The sequence below is a fragment of the Stigmatopora nigra genome, chromosome 1 (genome assembly GCF_051989575.1).
Source record: "Stigmatopora nigra isolate UIUO_SnigA chromosome 1, RoL_Snig_1.1, whole genome shotgun sequence".
NCBI classification, from domain to species: domain Eukaryota; kingdom Metazoa; phylum Chordata; class Actinopteri; order Syngnathiformes; family Syngnathidae; genus Stigmatopora; species Stigmatopora nigra.
The window spans coordinates 25672324-25700000 of NC_135508.1; the positions used below are offsets into that span (position 1 = coordinate 25672324).

The 27677-nt window shown below is 42.7% G+C and overlaps 1 protein-coding gene across 1 annotated transcript in view; it reads left to right on the forward strand.

The window, feature by feature from the left end:
* Positions 1-24721, forward strand: part of LOC144193911 (immunoglobulin-like and fibronectin type III domain-containing protein 1) — a 37945-nt gene extending 13224 nt beyond the window's left edge. The window contains exons 11-22 of the mRNA XM_077712612.1: positions 880-1004; positions 1119-1260; positions 1337-1633; positions 1738-2034; positions 3448-3627; positions 3694-3822; positions 3914-4213; positions 4443-4528; positions 5143-5335; positions 5405-5701; positions 6117-6443; positions 24660-24721. Coding sequence (XP_077568738.1) covers positions 880-1004; positions 1119-1260; positions 1337-1633; positions 1738-2034; positions 3448-3627; positions 3694-3822; positions 3914-4213; positions 4443-4528; positions 5143-5335; positions 5405-5701; positions 6117-6443; positions 24660-24676 — 2390 coding nt within the window. The 3' untranslated portion in view covers positions 24677-24721. The remainder of the gene's footprint in view (positions 1-879; positions 1005-1118; positions 1261-1336; positions 1634-1737; positions 2035-3447; positions 3628-3693; positions 3823-3913; positions 4214-4442; positions 4529-5142; positions 5336-5404; positions 5702-6116; positions 6444-24659) is intronic.
* Positions 24722-27677: the final 2956 nt, after the last annotated feature.

Genomic DNA, 27677 nt, shown 5'->3' on the forward strand with positions numbered 1-27677 from the left:
TTTTTGCTCAGTACTCCAAAAACATGCAGTTTAGCCTGGTTGAACATCTAAACTGCCCCTAGATATCAGAGTGACTGTGAATGGTTGCCTGTCTCCCTGTGCTCTGCGATCCTTGGCTGGGATTGGCTCCGGCAACCTACCTCACCTCTTGTGAGGATAAGCAGCTCAGAAAATGAATCAATGTTTTTTTTCTCTCACAGGTATGATTCACATTGTTAAATGAACCACCGGATGTTCCATATAGACTAGTATAGTTATTAGTTAAATCTTATCTTTTTGTTTCATTCTAACTGTGCCGTCACGATGGACCAGTACTGATTGTTGAGTCTCTTCCGACAAGCTTTTCATTATAGAAAGGAGGCGAATAATGCATTAAAACACTAATCGGAAACTCAATGTCCTTATCAAAACAGATGGTCCAGTTCACTAATGATTATATTTTGATGACGCATGCATCATGTGACAGTGATTGACTGCAGTGGTTTACCTGCTTAAGGATTCAGGCTTCAGTTTGCCAAGAGAGTTTTTATCCTTGTGTCGCAATGATGCATGATTGCATTCATTCATTCATACCATGCATCCGTGAAAGGGCTGTGGGTGTTGATGGCGCCTAAACTAGCTGACTTCGGGCAAAAGTCAGACTACACTCTAGACTGGTCACCAGTCAGTCGTAGGGCACACCTCCGAGCTCACAATCATACCGCCACCAGCGGGATTTGTGCCTGCCCGCACCGAAGTCAGGCGAGTGAACCCATACACCACAACGCGGCAATCTATGCTAATTAACAAAGCAAAAATATGAAAGAGCTCATAATCCTTTGTCCTTATTTTCCAAAGCTATTGGAAATCATCACTAAATGTTCGTTGTTCCATTTTTAGATCCAGGGGTTCAATTTATCTGGGGATTTTCTGACATCAATGCCATCATTGGAGATAATGCAGAGCTCACTTGTAAACTGAACAAAGAAGACGTCGAGGGCGTCTGGTATCGAGACGGTGAACAGGTGAGCCATAATTTTTAGTGTCTGTTAAACATTCTCTAAAATAAAGCATTATCTATCATGGTACACGTAATTCTAACATCAAATTTTGTCTGAATCTGTCACCTCACCCTTCAGTTCATCTCTAATGACAAAGTCCTCATATCTAAAGAAGGCGCAATTCATAAACTTTTCATACTGAAATGCCAAGAGGAGCACTCTGGGAAATACTGTTTCGAGGCAGACAACCAAAAGACCGAGGCGGTGGTCAGCGTGAAAGGTTTGAGGAAGCAAACACAATCAAGTTTGATATCAATGCAATGTAACTTCTTGGATTTCAAATATTCTCCGTTCAGATCCTCCGAGGTTCGACCCACAAGATCTCACTGCATTCACAGAGCCCTTGAGAATCAAAGTAGGCCACAATGCAGTATTTAAATTAAATTTCCTCGGATTTGAGCCTATTAAGATACAATGGTACAGAGAGGAAGAGGAGCTTCATGATGACGCCAGCAGTACCAGGATACATAAAGCGACCAATCACAGCCGCTTGATGTTGACCAGATGCCAGAGAAGGGACTCAGGAGAGATCAAGATTAAGCTAAAAAATGAGCATGGCACCACTGAGGCAATAACACAGCTCATTGTGCTTGGTGAGTCGATGATTCAGTCATACACATGACTAGTCTAGTGATACATGTATACTCTCATATAATAGACAGACACTTCAAATAACTTGCCATTTTGTTTGTTACAGACAAACCCACTACTCCACTGGGTCCTGCAGAGATAACACTTAGTTCAGCAACTTGCATTGAATTTAAATGGAGGCCACCCAAAGATGACGGTGGCTCGCCTCTCATAAGCTACATCATGGAACGACGACAGATTGGAAGAAACACTTGGAAGAAAATAGGGGAGATTCCGGGTGTGCCTTTCTATCGAGACACCGATTTGGACCGTGGGCGCAAGTACTGCTACAGAATCCGAGCTTTGACCGCAGAGGGTGTAAGTGAAGTGATGGAGACCGAAGACCTAGAAGCTGGCATACTCGGTGAGACTTCACTGATTGAAAAATACAAGTCTTAAAATTACTGTAAATATATATTCACTATCTAGACAGTCTTCATAAAAGGTCCCTAGGATTATTAATTCATTCATTCATTCTCTGAACTGCTTTATTCTGACTAGGGTCGGAGTGGGGTGCTGGAGCCTACTCCAGCTGACTTTGGGCTAGAGGCAGGGGACACCCTGAATCGGTGGCCAGTCGATCGCAGGGCATAAAGAGCCGGACAACCATACACACTCACACCCATACCTAGGGGGAATTTAGAGTGTCCAATCAGCCTGCCATGTATGTTTTTTGAATGTAGGAGGAAACCGGAGTACCCAGAGGAAACCCACGCAGTTCCAGGGAGAATGATGCAAACCCCACACAGGTGGCCTGGATTTGAAACCTCAGAGCTGTGAGGCCAACGCTCTAACCCAGACATAGGCAAACTACGGCCCGCGGGCTATATACGGCCCGTTAGGCTTTTAAATCCGGCCCCAAATGTTGTCCAAATTATAGTAAATAAAAATGACATCATTCATTTGCCTTTCCCCTGCAATATCCTCGTTTTCCCGATAGATGTCCCACTAGTCTAGACCTTTGTTGGAGTGTAATTTGCACTGGGAAAAAAGGGAGAACAACAACACAGTTCCCACTGAAATGTGAGTTTCTCTACTGCGTTAAAAATAGCAACTTGCACATGTATGCACAGCAGCAGTACATTAGCTTAATTAACATGCCGCTCATTACTCTCGATCTAAAGACTTCTTTCTTTCGTTGAATAATATGTTCTTAATGTTGAAAATAAATTTGCAAATGAATTTTCACCTTCAATTCCGTTTTATTTTTGCATTTCAATCCCCAGGTTTGATTGATCACATTGCGTGTCAAAATGCTCCTGGCCCGGCCCCCATTTTAGTATCCATTCTGGCCCGCTAGTCAAAAAGTTTGCCCACCCCTGACCTAAATGCAGGGAAGCAGGCAGACACGAAGACAAACATAAGGTCGCACAAACAAAATGTTTAATAACATAAACTTGATTTAAAAAAGTAAATTAATTTCAAAAAGGCAAAAGAATTAAAGAAACAGAGGAACCAAATTAAAAGGCAAAGGCAAAGAAACCAAACCTGCATGGGGAAACACTGGGGCACGAGGACTTGATCCGACAAGGCGCTGACGAAAACAAGGGGTTTAAAAACAGACAGTGGTCGATGAAACAAGGAGAAACAGCTGGGTGACAGGAGAGTCAGAGAATAAGGCGAGACAGCAGGGGCAGTAAACAACAGGTAAAATCAATGGTAAATGACAAGGACAAGTCACACAAAGTGAAAATATCCCACAACTACCTCAAAATTACCCCAAACCACAGGTTATGTTTTCCTCTAATCTTAATCATCAGGGGCTTTTTTTCTACAGCTTTCCCTAGTGCCCCAGGACCACCAAAGGTGATCAGTGCCTTTCATGATTGCATTAACCTTACTTGGACAGCACCAAGTAATACAGGGGGCTCACAAATTCTTGGCTACATTATTGAAAAACGCAAAAAAGGAAGTAATCTCTGGACTGGGGTGAATGCTTCACATGAGTCAATAAAAGGTAGGTTTTCATGTTTTATTTGATCAAATATTTTTTAAATGCAGACCATAACTTGTGTATTTCCAGAGAAAAAATGTGCAGTGAAGGATGTTGTGGCAGGGTTGGAATATGAATTTAGAGTTTTGGCTGTGAACCTATCGGGCCCTGGGGAATTTAGCAACCCATGTGACTTTGTTTTTGCACGAGATCCAAAAAGTAAGTTTGTCAATTAAAATGAATATAATTCAAGTTCATGTTACTCTTTTATTTGTTTTGGTTAAACTAGATGAATATGTTTCATCCCCAGAACCCCCTGGTAAAGTTATTGGCTTAAAAGTAGTAGAAACGTCTTACAACCACTTTGTCTTGACCTGGACCAAGCCTCAGGATAAACCTGACATAGAGGATGAAGCGAAAGGATATTTTGTTGAAATTAGGAATGCACAGTGCCTAAAATGGTCCCGAATCTTCACCATTACAACCACCTACACTGCTAAAAGCCTAAGGGCAATGGATAGGTACTGGGTCAGAGTCAGTGCAACCAATGATGGAGGAGAAGGCGAAATCAATGAGCTGAATCATTATGTCCTTGCAATGCCACCCCTAGGTATTGTTCATTTATCACTAATGAATAATGTTCATATATAAACAGGTTGAAACTTGAAAGTAATGACAGCACATTTTATATTCCATTAGGGGACAGAAAATAATAAAAAAATAATAATAGCAAATACTGAATAATGCTATGTATATTTATTAGTGGTTATGACCGTAGCTTGTTTATTACATTTGTGCCTGTCTTCTTCACTCATAGTCTTTTTCTTTTTTCTTTTTAGTGAGACCGAGATTCACCGACAAAAAGATGAAAACATTTATGGTAGTGAGGGCAGGGAACTCTGTGAGGGTAACCATAAACTTTGATGTGAGATTCAAAATTTTTGTCATATACAGTGGTACCCCGATTTACGATCGTTATCCATTCCGAGACTGTGATTGTATGACAAGGATATTGTAACTCAAGCAGACGTTTCCCATTGAAATGAATTGAAAACAAATTAATTCGTTCAAACCCTTTGAAAAAACACAAAAAACAGGATATTGGATTGGAAAAAAAAGTTTTATTTCTTCTAATTCGCCATATATAAACAAACTAATGAAGTGGTTTAATAGTAGTAAAATGTATTTAATAGATGTAAAATTAGAAAATAAATTACATAGTAATATTGTTTACCTGGTATGTAAATGTAACCAACAAGGGGGAAAAGCGGGCGGGTGGGGAAATACAAAGTCCGTCCAGTGGTCGTAGAAATATTTTATACAAAAAAGAGATGCAAAAAGGACAGTGCCATGGCCACCTGGCTTGGTGGCATCACGAAATTTTGATCGTATCTTGGGCGAATTATTCGATCAAAATTTTTGTCGTAAGAAGAGAATGTCGTATGACGAGCGGTCGTATCACAAGGTTCGACTGTACTTTATAGTTGAACATTTGAGTCAACATACTATATCTTTATATGACTATTAAATTTTCTATAGGCTTCACCATCACCTGACATCATGTGGTTTAAGGACAATGGACCTGTGCCAAAGCGAGTCACTGTTAGTAACTCAGACAGCGCTTCACAGATGTTGATTGCTTTGTCAGAGCGCTCTGATTCTGGTACCTATTCAGTTTTGGTGAAAAATTTGGCTGGACAAGTGACCTTCGGTACAGAAGTCAGGGTCACAGGTAAATTAGGAACCTGCTGAATTTTACTTTTACATCACTGGAAGTTTGTGTCTTGACCTGTTCTTGCAGATGATCCCAAGCCTCCTGGACCTGTGGAAATAGAGGAGAATGTGCCTGGCACAGTGCAAGTGACTTGGCAACCTTCTCCTGATGAGAAGCTTGATGACAGGCTGCATTACACTGTTTCCAAACTAGACTCAACCAAACATACATGGACCACAGTGGCTGACAGACTCTTCAATAACAAGTTCACGGTCTGCAATATCATGCATGGGAGGGATTACCATTTCAGGGTCTATGCCAAAAATGACATGGGTTTGTCAGTACCCTCTGAGTCACCCACCTGGGTAGTGGGGAGAAAGAAAGGTTTGTATATAATAGTACCAATTTTAAAAGTGGAATACTACAGCAAGTGACTTAAAAATATTTTTTAGAACTAGCCTAAAATTAAATCCTAATTAGTATTCCTTTCTCCGTTGCCTCTTTGTAGGCTTTTTCTTCTTCTAATGGACCATTAAAGACTCACATCATTTAATTGAGTCAATTATTTAGTGGTTTCGCCTTTTAAGGGTTGGAACCAAATGAACATCTTTTCACTGCTACCAGCTCCTTCAACTGTGATACGTATTATTGATAAAACCATTCCAAATTCTCAGTTGAAGAAAGAAAGGAGCCACATGATTGGATGTCTCTAGAATCCTCACACTGAAAGAATTAAATACAAGAAGATAAAATTCAGAGCTTGACTTCGTGTAATGATTCACTAACCTTACCTTTGCAGAAAAGCTTTCGCTGATCCTACCAAACAGAGAAGAGCCAGACCTGCGTTGTGCTCCTGATTTCATTGTACCTTTGAAGCTACATGCAGCATCAAAAGGCTATGAATGCCACATGAGTTGTGCCGTGACAGGAAACCCCAAGCCTCGCATCACATGGTACCGAAATCACGTCAACCTGAACACTGACACCAACTATTACATCTCAAATACTTGTGGAGTTTGTTCCTTGATGATTCTCAGCGTTGCCCCTAAAGATGTGGGAAAGTACACAGTCACAGCAGAGAATGCACTGGGTCGATCTGAATGTTCCACCATGCTAAGTGTCAAAGGTGAGGTTGTAGAATCTATGTTTGGGACTCTAAAAAATTTGCGAATGTCAGTAGTAATGCACTTTTATATTTATTCACGTAAATTTACTTGAGAAAAGTAAATGTGCGTCTATACAAAAATGCAAGTACACAAGTACAATTATCAAGAAGTGCATTGATTAAATATTACAGTTAGATGCATATAAAACAAATGTAATGTATTAATTTCTAAATATAATGTAAATTTAAAAATAAATACTTTAAATAAGGTACTCACAATGAAAATAGTTACTCCCCGCTTGATATAAATAAAGAAAAACGGCTTAAAGGGAGTTTTAGTCCAAGTCCTCCTGTACAGTCCAGAACTACAAGAGCAGCCACATTTAAGTGAGGTGCGGCTTAGGAACCAGTCCTATTGAAGGGTTTTGTGATCCAGGTTTTCCTGTTGCTCATCGAGTAGACTGGCAGCAAGGCTTTGTTCTTGTCCTTTTAAAGCAGGGGTCTCAAACTCGCGCCCCGCGGGTGCAAATGCGGCCCGCGGGACGATAATTTGCGGCCCGCGTCTTAATATGTAAGATTAATGTCCGTGCGGCCCGCATGATTGATATGAATGACACTGTGTTCTGAGCTGGATGAACCAATCACGGTGAAGTATACGGCTCTGGAGGGTGGGACATTGGCCGGGCTGTCCAGTGCCTCGCTCACTCCGCTCGGCTCGGAGAGCTGCCGTAATCCAATACGATCGGAGAGCGAAAGTGCGCATGCGTCACAGACCCGTGCGACTGAAAGTTAAAAGTCAAATCGAAAGTGCGCAGGCGCCACAGAACCGTGCGACTGAAAGTTAAACGGTCAAATCGAAAGTGTGCATGCGCCACAGAACCGCGCGACTGAAAGTTAAAAATTCCTTCCGAGACTCATTCCTAGTGTAAACACATATTACAGCCCCAGAGATGTCCGTTTCAATGCCTGCCGTGAAGAGAAAGGTCAGTGATAAGCACAGACAGTTTCAAGAAAAATGGGGAGTGCAATATTTCTTTGTTGAATATGGGGATGTTCTCTACTTCACTGAGGTACGTTGGCTCAGCAGGGGAAATGTGTTGAAGGGATTTTTTGAGTTGAGCGCAGAAGTAAAAGACTTCATAGCAGACAAGCTTGGGCAATTTTTGAGAGATTTAACTCCCAGTTTCCCTGAACTTTCCCAAATGTTCAAGCGGACCATGTGCCTTTTTGGGAACACATACTTGTGTGAGAAACTCTTCTCCACCTTGAACTTCAATAAGTCCAAGTATAGGTCCAGACTTACTGATGAGCATCTTCAAGCTCTATTGAGGGTCTCCACTGCTTCCTCCCTCAAGCCAAATGTGACTCAGCTATGTGAGAAGAAGCGCTGCCAGGTCTCTAGCAGCAAGAAGTAGACAAGAGAAGCTGTGTCCAGAATATTTCATGTTCAATGTTCCAATGTTCCAGAAAGTTAAAATTTAAAGAGCTGTTAATACAGAAATTTGAAACGGAATAAAAATAATTAGTTTTCTCTACTTAGCCAGCCACTGTATATCTACTGTATTCTCATTATTTTTTTAATTATTTTTTTATTACTTATTGATTTATTTTTTTATTAATCTTTAAGTTAATTTATTTAATTCCATTATTTTTTGTTAAAAAATAAAGATATTTGATAATGTTGGAATGTTTTATCAGCGCTTTTCTTGTGGAAATCCTGATGCGGCCCAGTCTCACCCAGACTCTTCCTCTTGCGGCCCTCAGGTAAATTGAGTTTGAGACCCCTGTTTTAAAGCATGAGGACGGGCGTACTTGTAGATTAAGACTCGCTTTACCATGAAGTCAGCCAACAGCATCCCCACACTTGATGAACGTCAGGCGATCCGTGTGAACCCAATCACTTTCAGTTCATCTTTTAATATAAATGCCCGGGAAGGCAACCTCTTCCAAAAATGCCAGTGGCATCCAGGTTCTTCAGTCATGTTAGGGAACTCTTCCTTGATGTACCGCTGCCTATTACACCCGGGACGGCGGGGCAGACCTCGCTTTCCACCGGCATGCGCCACCAAATCGCCGGCTGACCGGCCGCCCGAAGTGGCGCACCCGTGTCCCCCCCCAGTTCACTGTGGCTCCGCTTTTCAGCCCGAGGCTGGCCGCTTAAGAGACATTTTAAACAACAATTCAAAATCCAAATGGAAAAGGCTCGGAGAAAGTCTTTATTCAAGTTGTATTGTGCGCGATCGGAAAGTCACTGTCAGCAACTCCGTTTTTATAATATTCGTCACGTCATTCATCTTCTGTGGTAAAATTCTTGTTCGTTGCGTCATTTTTCTTCTGCGGTGAAATACTTATTTGATGCCGATTGTCACCCAATTCAGTGCCGAAGAAACGGGACCCTGACCCTGCCATTTTATCTCTCTCGTCTTTCAGATGCGAATTCAGCGTGAATTTTGACGTTTTTTTTCATAATATAATATATTATATCATTATAATATAAAATATGCAATATACTGAAGTTGCAAAGTGGCGAAGGATCACACTACGGTCATATCTCTACTTACGAAATTTGTTGGTTCAAGAACTTTTTTCATAACTTGAAAATATCATAAACAATGTTACCTCTATGCTGCGCGGGTGCGCCATTGGGCACTACTCTTGTATTCTACACGCAGCAGCAATCATACGGAGCGCACAAAATAAAATCAATCTTTTTACCTTTCCCCATGATGGTGCCGTTCACGCGGCAGCCAGTGGCAGTAGCACTGTCCACTCTTAAGTTTTTCGTGTTTTAAAGCCCTTATATCTTTTTTTAAATTACATTTTAATATTCCTTAATACATTCCTTTTTACTTTACTGTGCAAATAGAAGAAAAAGCGGTGAAATCGGGTGATAACTGTCTCAATCTGCTGTGTGTGTGGTTGTGTGGATACGTGCGTGTGTCTAGTATGTGTGACCGTTTGTCTTCAACCTACACAATGGACTATAAACGGAAATTAGCCCTCGGCTACAATCTTACATATATATGTTCGTTAACATGAATATAAATATGTTCATTAATATGTGCCGTCCCTTATTAAATAAATCAAAGCAAAATCATGGAAAAATATTGCATATAAATGGAAAACTTGACTATCTCAAGTGACATGTTCAGCAGAAAAGTCAAATAAGTGTAAAATAAGGTAAAATTTAAGTCGGATTTGTGCATATTCTAGTGGCATTTCTGAAGTTTTTTTTATTCATAGATATTTTTTCATTCATTTTCTGAACCACTTTATCCACTTTATCACTCGCGGGGGAAAGTGGAGCATATCCCTGTTGACTTTGGCGGGGGACAACACCCTGTATCGTTGGCCAGCCGATCACAGGGCACAAGACGACCGACAGCCCTGCACACTCAGACCCATACCCGGGGGCAATTTTAGAGTGTCCAATCAGCCTACAATGCATCTTTTTGGGATGTGGGAGGAAAACGGAGTACCCAGAGAAAACCCACGCAGGCCCAGGGAGAATATGCTAATTCAACACAGGTGGACCGACCTGAATTTGAACCGAAGACCCTACAGCTGTGAGGCCGACATGGAAACCACTCAACCGCCGGGTCGCCCATTCATAGATATTAATCATTACGTTTTATTATTACTAAATAATTTATGTGTAGTAGACATGCACCTGCACATGGCAGCTGTAATACTGGTGTGTGCCCATAGTGAATAATGAGCATGTTGCTCACACTGGTACTCAGTGTCTTTAGAGAGGTTGTCTTTCTGCCGAAAAAAATAGAGGGAACATTGATCATAAGTAGAGGTGTACTTAACAGTCATACCTTGAGATACGAGTTTATGTATTGGAACTGTGGGTCCCACACACTAACCACCTGTCCAGTACACCCAACAGACATTCAATTTTACACTCACTTGACCACACACAGGCTTGCAGTCAGAGATCCTATAATCTCGCGGAGTTGTTCAATCATCTTCATAATCTGGCATTCTACAAGAACCATAAGAAACTATTTCACAGAGAGTTGTCCTCCTTACATTAAATTGCTGATTTCAAACTCCCTAGTTTTTTGGGCACAAAGAGAACTTGGGAAACCTGAGATAAGATGGTATTAATTTTCAGTTCCAATTATCCTTAAAAGGGTCAGAGGCATTTAAATTTCATTGTAGGAAATGTTTGTGCCACTGGAGAGAATGCGTGCTCCTCAGACAGGTGAAACTTTCATTCCATATGGATTTTTCTTTTGGTAAAATATTACAGCAGGGGTAGGGAACCTATGGCTAGGAGCCACATGTGGCTCTTTTGATGGGTGCATATTGCTCTCTGCTAACATGTGAGAAAAAAATATGGTAACCGCTGGCGAGGGAGTTCAGTCATGAGCCTACCAATAGAAGCACCATGTCAATATTGTGGCATTGACACTGTCTCTAGCGCTTTTTCCCCCATTACTCTTCTGCATGCATGCTGTCGTTAATACTCATTGGTCAGCAACAGCAAAGAAATCTTTCATTCATTTTCTGAACCGCTTGTACCCACAAAGGTCACGGGGAGTGCTGGACCCTATCCCAGCTGACTTTGGGCACCAGGCAGGGGACACCCTGAATTTGTGGCCAATTGCAGGGCAGGAGGAGATGGACAACCATTCAAGCTCACACTCATACCTCGGGGCAATTTAGAGTGTCCAATCAGCCTACCATGCATGTCTTTGGAATGTGAGAGGAAACTGTAGTATATCTGGAGAAAACCCATGGAAGCCCAGGAAGCACTTACAAACTCCACACAGGAGGGCCGACCTGGGATTGGACCCAGAACCCCAGAACTGTGAGCCCGATGCGATAACCACTCAGTCGTAGGGCCCCTCAACAGCGTAATAATGTTGGCAGAAGCATGTAGTGATTCTACTTTAGATGTGTATGAAATCACTAAAATAAGTTGGCAATTACAGGCCTCTCTATTATTTTAAAATAGGATAACTTGCTCAATTGGTGGTTGACTAAATACGTATTTGCCCCACTGTATTTTCAATATTAAATCATGACTATGGTTCTGTTCTGTTCAGACATAGGCTTGATCATCATCATCGAATCATCAAAAGCCTATTGTCATCATACAAAGCTGCGTATGATGAAATTAGTGGTGCTACTCCACAAAGTGTGCTTTCCCAGTAAAAGACCAAAAATAAGTAATATAAAAATATAAGAGTCACATCCTGTTAAGCTAAATAAAAAAAGCCCAATCTAAGATATTATTACTATCCAAGGAGATCTCGGTGGTCTCGAGATATCTTTGTGGACATTGCACGTTTGTTGGTAATCTGCTGTGATGGATATATCGCATCTCCTCCTGAGAACAACCAAATCCTGGCAACTGTAGAAAAAGTTTTCCTCGCCGATGTTAGCAAACAACAACAAGACTGAGGAAACAAAACACCAAACTGGAGAGCAAGAGCCAGCTGCACCCGTGCGAGCCGCCATCTTGGTTCACATGCCTCCTCACCTTCAATCAGACAGCAGGAGGCAGATCACCGCCTAACGTCTTTCATGTTACCTGACTCCGAACTTATTGCACAGAAGGGTGTGTCGTGCTACCGAAAGTTCAGAGTCCTGATGGCTGTGGGAAAAAAACTGTCCTTAAGTCTGTTTGTTCCGTGCTTTGCGAGACCTGTAGTGTCTGCCAGAGGGCAGCAGCTGGAACAGGTGTTGACCAGGATGGAATGGGTCCCTGACAATGTTCCCGGCTCTGCTGAGGTAGCGAGGGCTGGAAATGTCTTCCCGATCTTCTGGGCAGTGTTGATCACTCTCTGCATGGCCTTTTTTTTGTTGCTGCGCTTCCAGCGTACCACATTGTAATGCAGTATGCCAAGATTCTCTACACCAGGGGTGTCCAAACTTTTTGCAAAGAGGGCCAGATTTGGTAAGGTGAAAATGTGTGCGGGGCGACTATTTAGCCTGACATTCTTTGAACCATTAACATTAAATACAAATTGACTTTTGGGGATTTTTTTCAATTACAAATGGCATACTTTTACTTTTTTTTTTACATTTAGGTTTTTACCGAAATCACAAACCACAAAAAAATAAGAAAACTATCAAGGATATCTAAGTTCATGTGAAACATCACATATTATTCACTATTATATGCTCACTGTAGGAACAGTGCTGAAAACAAAACAATGATCACTGCATATTCAAACTGTGATTTTGACCATCACAAAAAAAATAATGAACTGAGATTTAAGAATTTATTCAACTCAGAGGACTTAACAAATATCTTGCCTGCACTAATGTGAAGGGTGATACTGGGATCTTGACTGCAGTATGTAGTCCAGGTCTGGCTCAAGAGCAGTGGTTTTGATGCGCAAGACGTCACGCAGGTGAGAGTCACTCAGTCTCGTCCTCATGCGGCTCTTGTTAATGTTCATAACGGAGAATGTCTTCTCGCACATGTATGTGGAGCCAAACAAGCTCAGCATTTTTTTTAGCAAATGTCCGAATAGCTTGGAACCTGCCTTCATCCAGCTGGCGGTAGAAATTAACAAGAGGGAGCTGTTGGTGCCGACTGCGATGTTCGGCGTCACACTGCAGCTCAATGAGCTCCAGTTGCAGGTGGTCTGGAGCGTCATCAGGGTTCACGGAGAAAGGAGAGGGAAAAAGCGTGATCTCCTTTTCAATAGCTGCAAAGTCCCGAAAGCGCTGCTGAAACTCCTCAACCAGAGATGAGATGTCTGCTGCATACTTTGTCATTTGCGCACTGATATTGATCTGTGGGAAACTGGTCACAATTTCCTGCAGCGATGGGAAATGTGCGGTATTGGGCTGCGCCTGTGACAGGTGTCTTTGGAAAAGTGGCAGCTTGGTCCGAAAGGCTTTGATGTGTGAATACAGTTGGCTTACCACTGCATTTTGCCCTTGAAGGCTTGTGTTCAGCGCATTCAGATGTCGCGTTATGTCAACTAAAAATCCCAAATCAGACAGCCGAACAGGATCATTTAATTGTGGCATGGGTTGTCCCTTTTTAGTCAAGAATTGTCCAATTTCCTCCCTGAGAGAGAAGAAGCGCTGCAGCGCGGACCCCCAACTGAGCCACCTTACGTCGGTGTGATACAAAACATCTCCGTATTCAGCCTGGATGTCGAGAAGAAACCGTCTAAACTGGCGGTGGCACAGCGCTTTGGAGCGAATATAATTAATATCACCGGTTTCATAACATTATCATACTTCATATGTTTGGCACAGAGAACTTCTTGATGAATAATACAGTGGAGTTTAATAGCGCTGCCTCCTTCTTCGCTGACTTTGTCACAGACAAGGCTTGACAATCCACTCCGCTCGCCAGCCATGGCAGGTGCGCCGTCCGTAATAATCCCGGTGACTTTATTCCACTGTAGTTCCATGTCATCGACGGTGGAACAAACAGAAACAAATAAATATGTTCCTCTTGTTTGGCCCTTCAGACTCTGGAGGTCCAGAAGCTCTTCACTCACGTTCATGTCATTGTCCACTCCTCTTAAAAAGATCAGTAACTGAGTGGTGTCGGACGCATCCGTGCTTTCATCGCACGCTAACGAGAAAAAGTCAAACTCAGTTCCTTTTGCCTCTAACTGTCTCTTAATATCTAATGAAACGTCTTCAATTCTCCGTGCCACAGTATTACGAGCCAGGCAAATATTGGCAAACTCTTGCTTCTTTGCGGGACAAATTTTCTCAACCATTTTCATTACACAGTCTATAATAAATTCACCGTCACTGAAAGGTTTGCAGTGCTTTGCAATTAGCGTTGCCACTTCGTAGCTTGCCTTTGTGGCATTTTCATTTGACTCACGGGCTCTTGTGAAAAAGCTTTGCTGTGCCGTTAAAACAGCTTCCAGTTGCTTCACTTTTTCACCGCGTTTCTTCCCAGTTAGCTTGTCGTAGCCACCATGTTTCGTCTGGTAGTGCCTCTTAATGTTGAATTCCTTGAAAACAGCCACAGTCTCTTGGCAAATTAGGCAGACACAGTTGTTTCGTATTTCAGTGAAAAAATACTCAAATTTCCACTTGTCCTGGAAGCGGCGGCCCTCGCGGTCAACTTTCCTTTTTTTGTTTACAGTCACCATGTTAGAAATGGGCTGGGCTGAAACGATGACGCAAGGCCAAGGGGCACGGCGGCCAGAGTGCGGCCACAGGGCTACTGCCATCTTCTGGTGAAGTGAAAAATAGCTTTTTGTACACGTATTTTATACTGTGGTCAACAGTGCTGGCGGGCCGTGTATTATTGATTAAAAATTTGTCCACGGGCCTTAATTGGCCCGCGGCCGGACTTTGGACATGTCTGCTCTACACAGTGGCTCTATAGAACGTTACCAGAAGCTTAGTGTCCAAATCGTTCCTCCTGAGTACCCTCAGGAAGTTGAGGTCTTTCTGGGCCTTCTTCACCACTGTCGTGGTGTTGGTAGACCAGGAGAGCTTTTCCCTGATGTGGATCCCCAAGAATTTGTAGGACTGGACCCTGTCTACTGTCCATTTATGGGGAGTGGGGCCGGATCTGTGCTGCGTTTGCGAAAGACCAGGAATCATTTCTTTAGTCTTCATGGTGTTCAGTGTGAGATTCTTCACCAAACACCACAAAGACAGTTTGTTGACCTCATCTCTGCAGGCAGACTCATCTCCTCCTGAGATGAGTCCGTCCACAGTGTTGTCATCAGCAAATTTGATGATGCAGTTAGACTGGTGGGTCGGTGTACAGTCGTATGTGTACAGGGAGTTCAGAAGAGGACTCAGTCCACAGCCTTGAGGGGAGCCAGTGCTCAGTGTAATGGAGGAAGAGAGGTGGGGACCAATTCTAACAGTTTGTGGACGGTTGGTTAAGAAATTATTTATCCAGCAGCAGATTAAAGAGGATAGTCCAAGGTGGGAGAGTTTGTCAGCTAGAAAGTCTGGTATTATAGTGTTGAAGGCTGACCTATATTCAACAAAAAGCATCCTCACGTGGTTCTCATGGGGCTCCAGGTGGCTCAATGCTGTGTGTAGAGCTATGGCTATGGCGACCTCAGTGGACCTATTTGCTCTATAAGCAAATTGGTGAGGGTCAACTGACGGAGGTATTGTATCCCTCATATGGCGGGCGACCAACTTTTCAAAGCACTTCATGATCACTGTGACCGGATGATTGGCCGAAAGATGATTGGCCGAAAGATGTTTGGCCGAAAGATGTTTGGTCGACGGACGTTCGCGCGACGGACAGTTTGCCGAAGGAACATTTGGGCGACCAGACAGTTCGTGCGACGGACAGTTCGCTGAACGGACGTTTGGGCGACCAAACAGCTCGCCGAACGGACGTTTGGGCGACCAAACAGTTCGCCGAACGGACGTTTGGGCGAACAGACGTTTCGCTGCCGCAGGATTCGCGCGCTCGCGCCGCCCCCCGATCCTGTGTGTACATGTTTCTCAAACTCGACCTGCGGGCCATATACGGCCCGTTAGGATTTTTAATCCGCCCCACCGTCGGTGTTGTCCAAATTATAGTAAAAATCAATTACCTCATTCATTTCCCTTTCCCCTGCAATACCCTCGTTCCATGATAGATGGCACACTAGTCTAGTACCTTTGTTGGAGTGATACTTGCACTGGCGAAAAAGGGCGAATGGTGGCAGATTTCAGGGCGGATGGGATGATGGATTGTTGCAGGGAAAAATTGAAAATCTTGGTGAAAACATCAGTCAGCTGGTTAGCACAGGGTTTGAGCACCTTCCCAGGTATTTCGTCAAGGCTAGTGTTGTACCCGTGATTTTCCACGGGGTGGTGGTATTTCGCCTTTAAAAGACGGGTGAAATAATCAGACAGGCTCTTTGTTGTATTTTCAAAGCCAACTTCGTTATTTAAGCAATTCACACAAAACATAATATACAATAACACTCAAATATATACATAGTAACATATTAACAACCCGTTATAATCCAAAGCAATGTACTTGCTGCATAAACGATTATAACTTATGAGTATTGTACTTGTTACCTTTTGTTCCGGCCGTCATTTACTGCATACTATTATGCTACTGTTATAACGGCGGCCGAAAGTAGCCTGCTGTAGACAATGCACCCGAGACGCGCACATTCGCGCACACACATAAAAAAAAGTAAACAACCCACGGTCGAAGGTAGCTCGCTTTAAACAATACCCGAGACTCGCACATTTACTCGCACACATGAAAAAGTAAATAACCAGCGGCCGAAGGTAGCTTGCTGTAAACAATACCCGAGACTCGCACATTTACGCGCACACATAAAGAAGTAAACAAGCATCGCTAAGCATTACGTTCTTTCTGACATGCTACTATTGCCTCTTGCACATCTCACACTCAGTCGTTATTCAAAACAAAGCAACATACCTTTAAAAGACGGGTGAAATAATCAGACAGGTCCTTCGTGGTATTTGTATTTCAACCAACTTAGAGAAATGTCTGAATAGCCCGTTATTATACTCTACCAAGGTCTATGACCATTGGTTAATCATTACGTCATCGCCCCGTGTTTAACGCATGCTAGCGGCATGAGTCCCCTTTCAACTTAACACCTGCACTCATGTATAACATCAACTACTTCACCCTGTCACACTCTCCCCCACAAAAACAAATGTCGTCCCGACATTAATATGCTCCCAAACATTCCCACATTGGTGAGCCGATGCTCATTAAAGTCCAGGCGGCACGGCCACAGTTCAAATATAATCCACAACTCGTACGGTCCACGTTTTACTGGATGGCACAGTAATCACAGTCCATAACAGTCCATAACAGTCCATAACAGTCCATGACCGCATCATGCACGTCGTCCTTGTAGGTTCAAGCTTGTTGGAGTCCAAACAAAAAAGGTGGCTGCAGGTAATATGGATGCAGGTGTACTAACCAAGGGCCCACTCCTGGTGCAGGCTAAACAGTTAGCCGCTCCTGCGGTGACTGTGTACTATAACAGGAGGGGATTCCAAGATGGTCATAGGTCGTACGTCGTGGTGGGTGTCTCTCCCTTCTCGGCCGTTCATCAGTCAGCGCCTCAGGTTCCGTCACGGCGGTTGGCGGGAAAGTCTCTGATAACTGTTCAGCACTAGGACCTTCAAGAGGAGGGTTTGCTCCCTCACCAGGCAGGTCCTCCAGCTGATGGTCCTCTTCCACTTGTACTGGTCCGGAAGCAGGGCCCCCCACCCCGTGTGTCCGGTCCACAGGCAGTGGCCCGCGCTCCGGCTCCATCTCCTGGGCACCTCTCTCATTTAGCTGGCGCAGCTCACAGTGGAAGTCATCCTCGTCATCGCCTTCTTTTTCTGACTCCTGATGAGATGCCGGCTGCTTTTTCTTTCTCGGCGTCCTCGTGCCGATTTTCCCTTCTTCTGGTGTTATCTCAACGGGCAAATATTCACAAGACATTAGTAGATTTCTGTACAGAATTCTGGAACGATCTTTACCTCTTCCTGGCCTAACTTCATAAATTAGTAGGCCAGATCCCATTTGCTTCACCACTGTGTGAACTGTATCTTCCCAGAAGTCACGGAGCTTCCCAGGTCCTCCTCTTGGTGTCAGGTTTTTTATCAGGACGCGTTCTCCTGGTTTTGGTTTGACCTTTGGGAATCTACTCGTCTTTGTCTGTTGAGTAGGAATTAATTCACTAGATTTTTGACATTCAAGGGGAGACTTGTCAGTATCTCTACCATATTGCGTCAAAGCTCTTGTTGATTTCATCTTTAACCTCTCATTCGCCTGTTCTTGTTCCCTTTCTCTCAAGAATGTAACTTTTTGCAGCTTCAATAATTCAAGCTCCTCTTTCAGTACTTCCTCCCTCTGGAGAGATGCCATAATCTCTCTTTCTGTTGCTTGCTTGGTCTGAAAAAGTTTCTCCTTCTCCACAACAAACATGTCCACCTGTTTCTCCAGAGCCATTTTCTCTTCTTGCAGTACGCTAATCTCATCAGTTTTCTGCTGCTCAGCTTGTTCAAACTGAAGTTCAAGATGGTCAATCTTTTTCTGAAAGGCTTCTCTCTGTTGCAATATGTCCTCTTCCAGTTTTTTGATGATGTGATCTTTAGATTGAACGATTTCATCAGTATGCAAGTTTTCTAACGCCAAGAGTTTTTTCTGTCGGGCTATTTCCTCTTCATAAGATGAAAGCTTCAATTCTTTTGCTTCCACATCTGCTGCTGCCTTTGCTAAACAGCCAACTGTTTTGTCAAGCTGGTTCTTCAACTCTACATTTTCGTACTGCAGATTTTCTATAGCTTCATTTCTCGCAGAGAGCTGCTCCAACAAATCTCTTCTTTGCTTATCGCTCTCTCCATTATGCCTAGCTTGTTCTTGTTTCATGGCTTCAAGGTCCCTCTTGAGAATTTTTTCACGCTCAAGAGAGGCCAAGTGTTCACTATTTATTGCCTGCTTTGCCCCAAAAAGTCTCTGCCACCCCAGGCTTCTGTCTTCATACAACATCCTTATCCCCTCTTTTAATTTTAACAACTCAGACATACCTTTGTCCTCGTCTTTGAGTTCGTTCCTTTCCAGGTGGTTATCGATGTGACACAACAATTTGCATACTGATATGCGTTTCGTTTTCCCTATGTTAAGGAAATCACATATTTCTAACAGGTCATTAACTGTTAGCTTGTACAACATTTCTTCTACCTCTATGCGTACTTGCTCCCGTTCCATTTCCATTTTCTCAACACGGTAGGAGTTTGGTTTATGATGCAAAAGTGAACACTGAACTGGCACGTTTTTACCGTCTCTCTGATGATCTCTACTGGCCTCAGATGACGAGTACTCTGCCAACTTCACGTTCCTTTTAACAGCAACACCTCTTCTCACTGTCTTGATCCTGGTTGTGGTTTAGGTTTTGCGGGCTCAGCATTCAGTACTCAGGTTGTGAATACTGGTCATCAAAGCAGCAATCCCAGCGGTGCCTCCAAAAATGTTGTACCCGTGATTTTCTTCCACGGGGTGGCGGTATGGTAGTATTTCACCTTTAAAAGACGGGTGAAATAATCAGACAGGTCCTTCGTGGTATTTGTATTTCAACCAACTTAGAGAAATGTCTGAATAGCCCGTTATTATACTCTACCAAGGTCTATGACCATTGGTTAATCATTACGTCATCGCCCCGTGTTTAACGCATGCTAGCGGCATGAGTCCCCTTTCAACTTAACACCTGCACTCATGTATAACATCAACTACTTCACCCTGTCACACTAGCAGCCTCCCTGGTGTTCACAGTCTGCAGTACCTGTCTCACTTCATATTCCTGAACCTTCAGTGTATTGCTGCAGGGTGGTGGATGTGTTGAGACTGGGTCTGATTTGTCAGTCTCAAAACAGCCAAAGTAACGGTTCAGTTTCTCGGTTAGTGAATTACAGACAGATTATTGTCATTGCAATTGGTAATGTGTCGTATTACCTGCCACATCTTCTTTTGGTTATTTCCTGTGAAGTGCTCCTCAATTTTGCCTTGGCCTTTGCAATGCCTCTCTTCCGCTCTACTCTGGAAGCGCTGTATTGTACCTTGTCCTCTGACCGGAAGGCAGGTTTACGGCATTTGATGAGTGTCCGTGTCTCATTAGTCCTCCAGGGTTTTTGGTTAGGAAAAACCTGTATCTGTATCTGTATTATTAACAATGAAGTTGTCCATGCAGTTTTTGAGGTAGGAAAGTATAGTGTTTGTGTAGTCCTACAGGTTGTGGTGTTCAAAATTTCCCAAATGGTGCGGGAAAAACAGTCCTGCAGCTGAGAAAGGGCATCCTTGGGCCATGTTTTTATTATCTTTATTTGTGGCCTTGTTAGCCTCCGGAGTTGGGTGTATGAGGGGGTGAGGGACAGGCAGAAATGGTCGGATGCAACAAGGTGAGGGAGGGGTGTGGTTCTATAAGCATGTTTGATGTTAGAATAGACATGGTCTAGACTAGAGCTTTATCTCCTTTGGTGTGACACTTCACGTACTGGATAGATTTAGGCAGAAGTCTTTAAACGTGCTTTGTTGAAGTCACCAGCGACAATAAAGAATCCATCGTGATGGTCAAGCTGCTGTTTGTTTCCAGTCGCTAGCAGGAGGCTAGGTGCCGTGCTAACGTTAGCATCCAGTGGGATCTAAACACCCATTACAATGACAATCGTGAGCTCTCTAGGTAGATAGAAGGGCCTGCAACGTACTGCCAAGAGTTCTAAATCAGGGGAGAAGTGAGTGTTAATGATCCTACTGTTGCCGCACCAGTCGTTGTGTGTGTACACGCAAAGTCCCCCCACCCCCTTGCTTTTCCCTGATTCTTTCGAACAGTCATGTTGGTATAACGTACGACTAGCTAACTGTACCACGGCGTCGGGCGATTGCGTGTGTAGCCACATTTTCGTGATGAAAATAATGTTGCAGTTCCTGACAAAGCTGTTGGTAGCAAGCTGAAGTTACAAATCGTCCATTTTGTGGGTGATGGATTTGTTGTTGGTTGTTGGGTAGTAGGCGGATAAAATCGCAGTCACCGACATTTCCATTTAGTGATTACTAAGAAATGACTAATAACATACATATTATAAAAACGGGGGAATGTTGGGTTTATTCTGTTTTATTATTATAATAGTTATATTAATTCATTTCTTTATTAAATCAATCTCTTTCTTTTCTTTGTATTAATTCATTACTTTGTTAAATCATTCTCTTTCTGTTTTTCAAAAGTCTTGAGGTCACACCAAGTCATCTTTAACCTAGACAGCCTGTTCCAGGATGGTTATACAAACAATCCACCCAATCTGGGTCCTTGAGATTTGGTGGGCCCTTGGTGACGAGGACAGGGCTATTCGGACAATAACAAGAATATTGTTATCGTTATGTAACCGTACACTTCGGGTTTTTCTGTATGTAACGATTATATGATTATGATTATATTATATGATTCTTAGGTCAAGGAGGTTGTATAATTACTCTAATCTAAATGTTGTTAGGTCTAGTCCCTGTTTTTGTTATTAGTAAAATACTTTGATTGTTATTGTAGTCCCAGATGTTGTTTTTACTCATACGTGATGGAATGATCAACAACTCTGTAACTTGTGACCATAAGAATAGGACGAAAATGTCTATTCGAGGAGACGTTCGGAAGTCGTACGGTGACGCTTGCTGTAACTCTCCCTTCCGGAAGCTTTTTATCTGTAGTATCCATTTCTATTTAATTAAATGTCAATAATTGAATAAGATGTCTTCCTGCAGTTATTGATAATTACGGACGAAGGTAATTATTAATGAACCTGACATTGGTCAAGAAGATACTCGAAAGCGGTGCTCTTTGTGGTTGTTTCCTTAGCTTAGCAGCTAGCCCTGCCCGTCATACTGCGCTTTTGCTTTCTTTCCCTTCGCAGCCATCGTCACATTCTGAGTGGGCTGACTATCCACAGAGATCCCTGTTGTCTCGTGATGTCCTTCCGGATATTGTTGGTTTGTTGGTAGTCTGCTGTGATGAATATATCGCATCTCATCCCGAGAGTCATCCTGGCGATTGTAGAAAAATTTTGCCTCACAGATTTTAGTAAAAAACTATGAGATTGAGAAAGCAAAATGCCAAACTGGAGAGCAAAGAGCCAACGCACCCGTGTGCGCCGCCATCTTGATCTGTAAACTCGTTTAATCTGGAATAACATTTCAAAATATGAATTGTTTATGTCGCTCTCTCTGTCAAAAGGGTACCCGGGCCATATGTCATAATATAGTTCAGGGGTGACAAACATGTGGCTCTCGAGCCTCGTGTGGCTCCCAGCCAAAATAAATGAGGCTCTTAACTTATTATCCTATTTTTTATATACTATGGTTCTTTGTCTCATTTCATGTTTCTCAAAACAAAAAAATAAATAATATTTTCAAAATATTTTGGCAGATTGAATCTTTTTATGCTGCTTCTCACATAAGGTGCAGCTTTTTGACTCTCACAGGTTAAAATGTTGTCTAACTTGTTCGCCACACCTGGCTTGGGACAATAACAGTTCGTATTGATCACTGGTGTCCAAGACCAGTAATCGGGGGTCCTTATACAGTTTGTTTTCCATGTCTCCCTTCCCCAACACACCTGAATCAAATCATCAACGCATCACCTAGCTGTCCAGAAGCTTGATAACAATCCTGATTATTTGATTCACTTGTGTTGGTGGAGGGAGACATGGAAAACAGACTAGATAAGGGCACTCGAGGATCAAAGTTCGGCATCCCTGCTATTCGTAGATGAAGTTCTGTGATCTTTCACCATTTCACGGCTTCAGTACATTGCATTTTTATATTAACTATATAAAAACAAAAAATCATAAAAATGGCAAAATTCATGCTGAAACTCGTTAAGAAAATGGCAGAAGACAGGTCTGTTTCTCAACTCAGCATTGAGAAAAGAAATGGCAGGTAATGAATGGGTGGTGGTTGTCATTTTATTTGAAAATAGAGCTTTCTGTGAGGGTGGATTTCTTATAGAAATGTGAATCCCGAGCTCATGGCGGACAGGGTGGCCCTGATTTGAAAATAGGCCGTTCTCCGTGAACTGGACGGCAGGGAACCTCTGTGAAGGTGGATTTTAAATTTTTATTTATTTAATATTATTTTCTTTTTAGAGATGCAAGCCCTGTGCTACCTCACGGTGGATGCCGTCATCTTAAACTGAAAATAGAGCTCACTTAGCAGACTCTGGTAGCCTCGTGGTCACGGAGCAGAATGTGGAATTTCCCAGAAATGTTTAAAAGTGCTTGCTCCGGGCGACGTTACGACAGATGCCATCTCCCTTGTCTGTAAATAGAGCCCTTTGGGCGGCGAAGATAGCCTGATGCCGCGGAAGAGCAAAGTGGAAGTTGAGTTTTGGGCAGAGTGCTAACACTGTTGCTCTTGTCTGAAAATACAACTCACTGGATGGTTAATTGATGACTGGCCAAAAAGAAGTTTAATTTCCCCCAAAACAATGACGGAATTAATTGTTTTTAGTACTTTGAGAAATTGCAAGAAATTTTCAATAATGCGTGCACTTTGCAACAATAGGTCTTGGAGATTGATAATACCATGGTCATAGCCATGGAATAAAACTAAGTGTGATAATGCTTTATGGAGGTAAAGGACACACTCTGATATAAAGAGTTCAGCGTTTAACATGCTAGGCTCCACTGTCAGTCAGAATTGTGAACTTGATTCCAGCTTTGGCGAAAGCTCGAACAGTGCTGGCCGACACTTGAGCCCAGTCATTCACAATCCATTCTGACAACATGCATCACTACCAAGCCTTTCATTCTTTTCGCTGATATATCGGCATCGACAAATCATTCCAAAAGATCACGTAACTTGTGCAATACTGCCTGGCCAAACCACAATGTTGGCCATCCGTTAGCAATCCTATGGCAAAGTTGTTAAATTGTGTTCAATCCATGGCTTCAATCCATTTTCCAAGCGTTCACACCCGCATTGTCATTCACGCCAGGCATTTAATCTGTATAGCATTGATATGCTGTTTATTTAAGTATTCAGAGTGTTTTTTAGGGTTAAAGCGCTGCAAGCACACGGAAGTCAAAAGCCTTTCCACTCCCCAGGGATGTTTTGAATGGATTTACCGTAATACTTGGAATGCAAGGGGAGGCTATTTTTCTGGTGAACGTCCGCTGGGTTGATCGCAATAAGTAGCGTGCCGGCAAGAAATAAAACCAGTCACTCAAGCGGCCAGGCACATACAAAAATGTAATTTAGTGCACAGACAAAACGCACCGACCGCGTTTTGTCTGTGCACTAAATTATTTTTTTTATGGCCTTGACCGCTTGCGAGACTGGGCGCATTGACCATTTTAGAGAAAATATTAGACTTTTAAGTACATACTGTCTACTTTTGAGGAGTTTGCATGTTTTCCATTGGCCTGCAGGGGTTTTAAAAACATGGCCTAAATACGCCCTTTCTCAGCCGCAGGACAGTTTTTTCGCACCATCTGCAAACTTTTTGAACACCACAACCTTCAGGACTACACGGACACTGTACTTTCCTACAACAAAAACTGTACAGACACTGTCACCGATAATAAACGTATCCAGGTTTTTCCTAACCTAAACCCTGGATGACCAGTGAGACACAGGCACTCATCAAATGCCGTAACACTGCCTTCAGGTCAGGGGACAAGTAACAATACAGCGCTGCCAGACCAGACCTGGTCTTCACAAAAAAATAACCCAAAGAGGATGTGGCAGGGAATACGACACATTATCAATTACAATGACAATAATGTGTCTCGTTTCCCCGATAGATGGCACACTAGTCTAGACCTTTGTTGGAGTGTAACTTGCACTGGCAAAAAAGGAGAACAGCAACACAATTCCCACTGAAATGTGAGTTTCTCTACTGTGTTAAAAATAGCAACTTGCACATGTACGCACAGCAGCAGTACAGTTGCTTAATTAACATGCCGCTTATCACTCTCAATTCAAAGACTGCTTTCTTTTGTTGAAAAAAAATATGTTCTTAATGTTGAAAGTAAATTTGAAAATAAGTTTTCACCTCAAATTGTGTCTTTTTTCTTACAATTGAAATCCCCAGGTTTGGTTAAATACATTGCGTGTCCAAATGCTCCTGGCCCGGCCCCACTGTCAAATTATAGTATCCATTCTGGCCCGCAAGTCAAAAAGTTTGCCCCCCTGTTCTAGCTTCAGGAACATGAAGTCAGACAGGTACTGCAGACTGTGAACACCAGGAAGGCTGCTGGCCCTGACGGAGTACCTGGGAAGGTGCTTGTAGCCTGTGCTGAGCAGCTCACTGGGGTGATTACAAAGATTTTCAATTGTTCACTGTAACAATCCATCATCCCATCTTGCCTGAAATCTGCCACTATTATCCCTGTCCCTAAAAAGCCAACAATTGAGAGAGATGGAGAGAGAGGGATAGACAAAGAGGGATGGGGATAGAGGGATGGAGAGAGAAGGATGGAGTGAGAGAGATGGAGAGAGAGGGATTGAGAGAGAGGGATGGAGAGAGAGGAATGGAGAGAGAAATGGAGAGAGAGAGATGGAGAGAGAGAGAGATGGAGAGAGAGAGAGAGATGGAGAGAGAAATGGAGAGAGAGAGATGGAGAGAGAGAGAGATGGAGAGAGAGAGAGAGAGAGATGGAGAGAGAGAGAGAGAGAGAAATGGAGAGAGAGAGAGAGAGGTGGAGATTAGAGAGAGAGATGGAGAAAGAGAGAGAGAGAGAGATGGAGAGAGGTGGAGAGAGAGAGAGAGATGGAGAGAGAGAGAGAGATGGAGAGAGAGAGAGAGATGGAGAGAGAGAGAGAGAGGTGGAGAGAGAGAGAGATGGAGAGAGAGATGGAGAGAGACATAGAGTTTACTGTTGAAAGCAATCAACTAGGTCAGGGGTGTCCAAACTTTTTGCAAAGAGGGCCAGATTTGGTAAGGTGAAAATGTGTGCGGGCCGACTTTTTGCCTGACATTCTTTGAACCATTAACATTAAATGCAAATTAACTTTTTGGGATTTTTTTTAATTACAAATGGCATACTTTTACTTTTACATTTTTTTTACATTTAGGTTTTTACCGAAATCACAAACCACAAAAAATTAAGAAAACTATCATGTGAAACATCACATATTATTCACTATTATATGCTCACTGTAGGAACAGTGCTGAAAACAAAACAATGATCACTGCATATTCAAACTGTGATTTTGACCATCACAAAAAAAATAATGAACTGAGATTTAAGAATTTATTCAACTCAGAGGACTTAACAAATATCTTGCCTGCACTAATGTGAAGGGTGATACTGGGATCTTGACTGCAGTATGTAGTCCAGGTCTTCATCGCACGCTAACGAGAAAAAGTCAAACTCAGTTCCTTTTGCCTCTAACTGTCTCTTAATATCTAATGAAACGTCTTCAATTCTCCGTGCCACAGTATTACGAGCCAGGCAAATATTGGCAAACTCTTGCTTCTTCGCGGGACAAATTTTCTCAACCATTTTCATTACACAGTCTTTAATAAATTCACCGTCACTGAAAGGTTTGCAGTGCTTTGCAATTAGCGTTGCCACTTCGTAGCTTGCCTTTGTGGCATTTTCATTTGACTCACGGGCTCTTGTGAAAAAGCTTTGCTGTGCCGTTAAAACAGCTTCCAGTTGCTTCACTTTTTCACCGCGTTCGTTCCCAGTTAGCTTGTCGTAGCTAGCATGTTTCGTCTGGTAGTGCCTCTTAATTTTGAATTCCTTGAAAACAGCCACAGTCTCTTGGCAAATTAGGCAGACACAGTTGTTTCGTATTTCAGTGAAAAAATACTCAAATTTCCACTTCTCCTGGATGCGGCGGCCCTCCCGGTCAACTTTCCTTTTTTTGTTTACATGTTAGAAATGGGCTGGGCTGAAACAATGACGCAAGGGTCACGGCGGCCAGAGTGCGGCCACAGGGCTACTGCCATCTTCTGGTGAAGTGAAAAATAGCTTTTTGTACACATTTATTTTATACTGTGGTCAACAGTGCTGGCGGGCCGTGTATTATTGATTTCATGATAGAGGCCGTGGGCCGGTAAAAATTTGTGCACGGGCCTTATTTGGCCCGCGGGCCGGACTTTGGACATGCCTGAACTAGGTAATCTCTCGCTCTCAAAATTATAATCATAAGGGAGAGAGAGATTTTGTAAATGTCAGAGCATTAATATCTAAATATTTATCATCAAAATTTTCTTTTTAACATTATGAAAAGCAAACAAAAAAGCGTGTCATTTGATTTAGTGGTTAATAATGAAAAATCTGTCTGTGTCCCATACAGAATGAAGAGTACGTGGACGATGATAGAATAATTGTTATAATATAATACACCTTGAATGTATAACTGCTTACATAGTCTTCATATTCAAGCCAGCTATTGACAGACCCAATGCACGATTGAAGAATGAAGAAGCCATGGAAGAAATGGGCGTAACCAGACAGATGCATGAGAGAGATTATGACTTGAGCGTAGCTGAATTTCTGAAATATCTACTAATCTGGCAGGGACTGTTCAACTGCCTCACAATTTGTAACTGAAAAAAGTGTTTATCAAACAATAACTAGTCAAATGTAACTGAAGGTAAACAATAACTAGTCAAATGTAACTGAAGGTGTGGTGTTGGTTTGCTCAATAAAAACCCTGCAAAATGGAGAAAGGTTAGAAGTCTCAGCACTATCCACGGGACGGCGGCCTTCTCCCTTTGCAAAGATAAAAAAAAACAAAGTTCGAGTTCGTCATCTTTGAATGTTCACAGCAGTGGCGGTCCGTGCATTTTCTCGTAGCACCTTCAA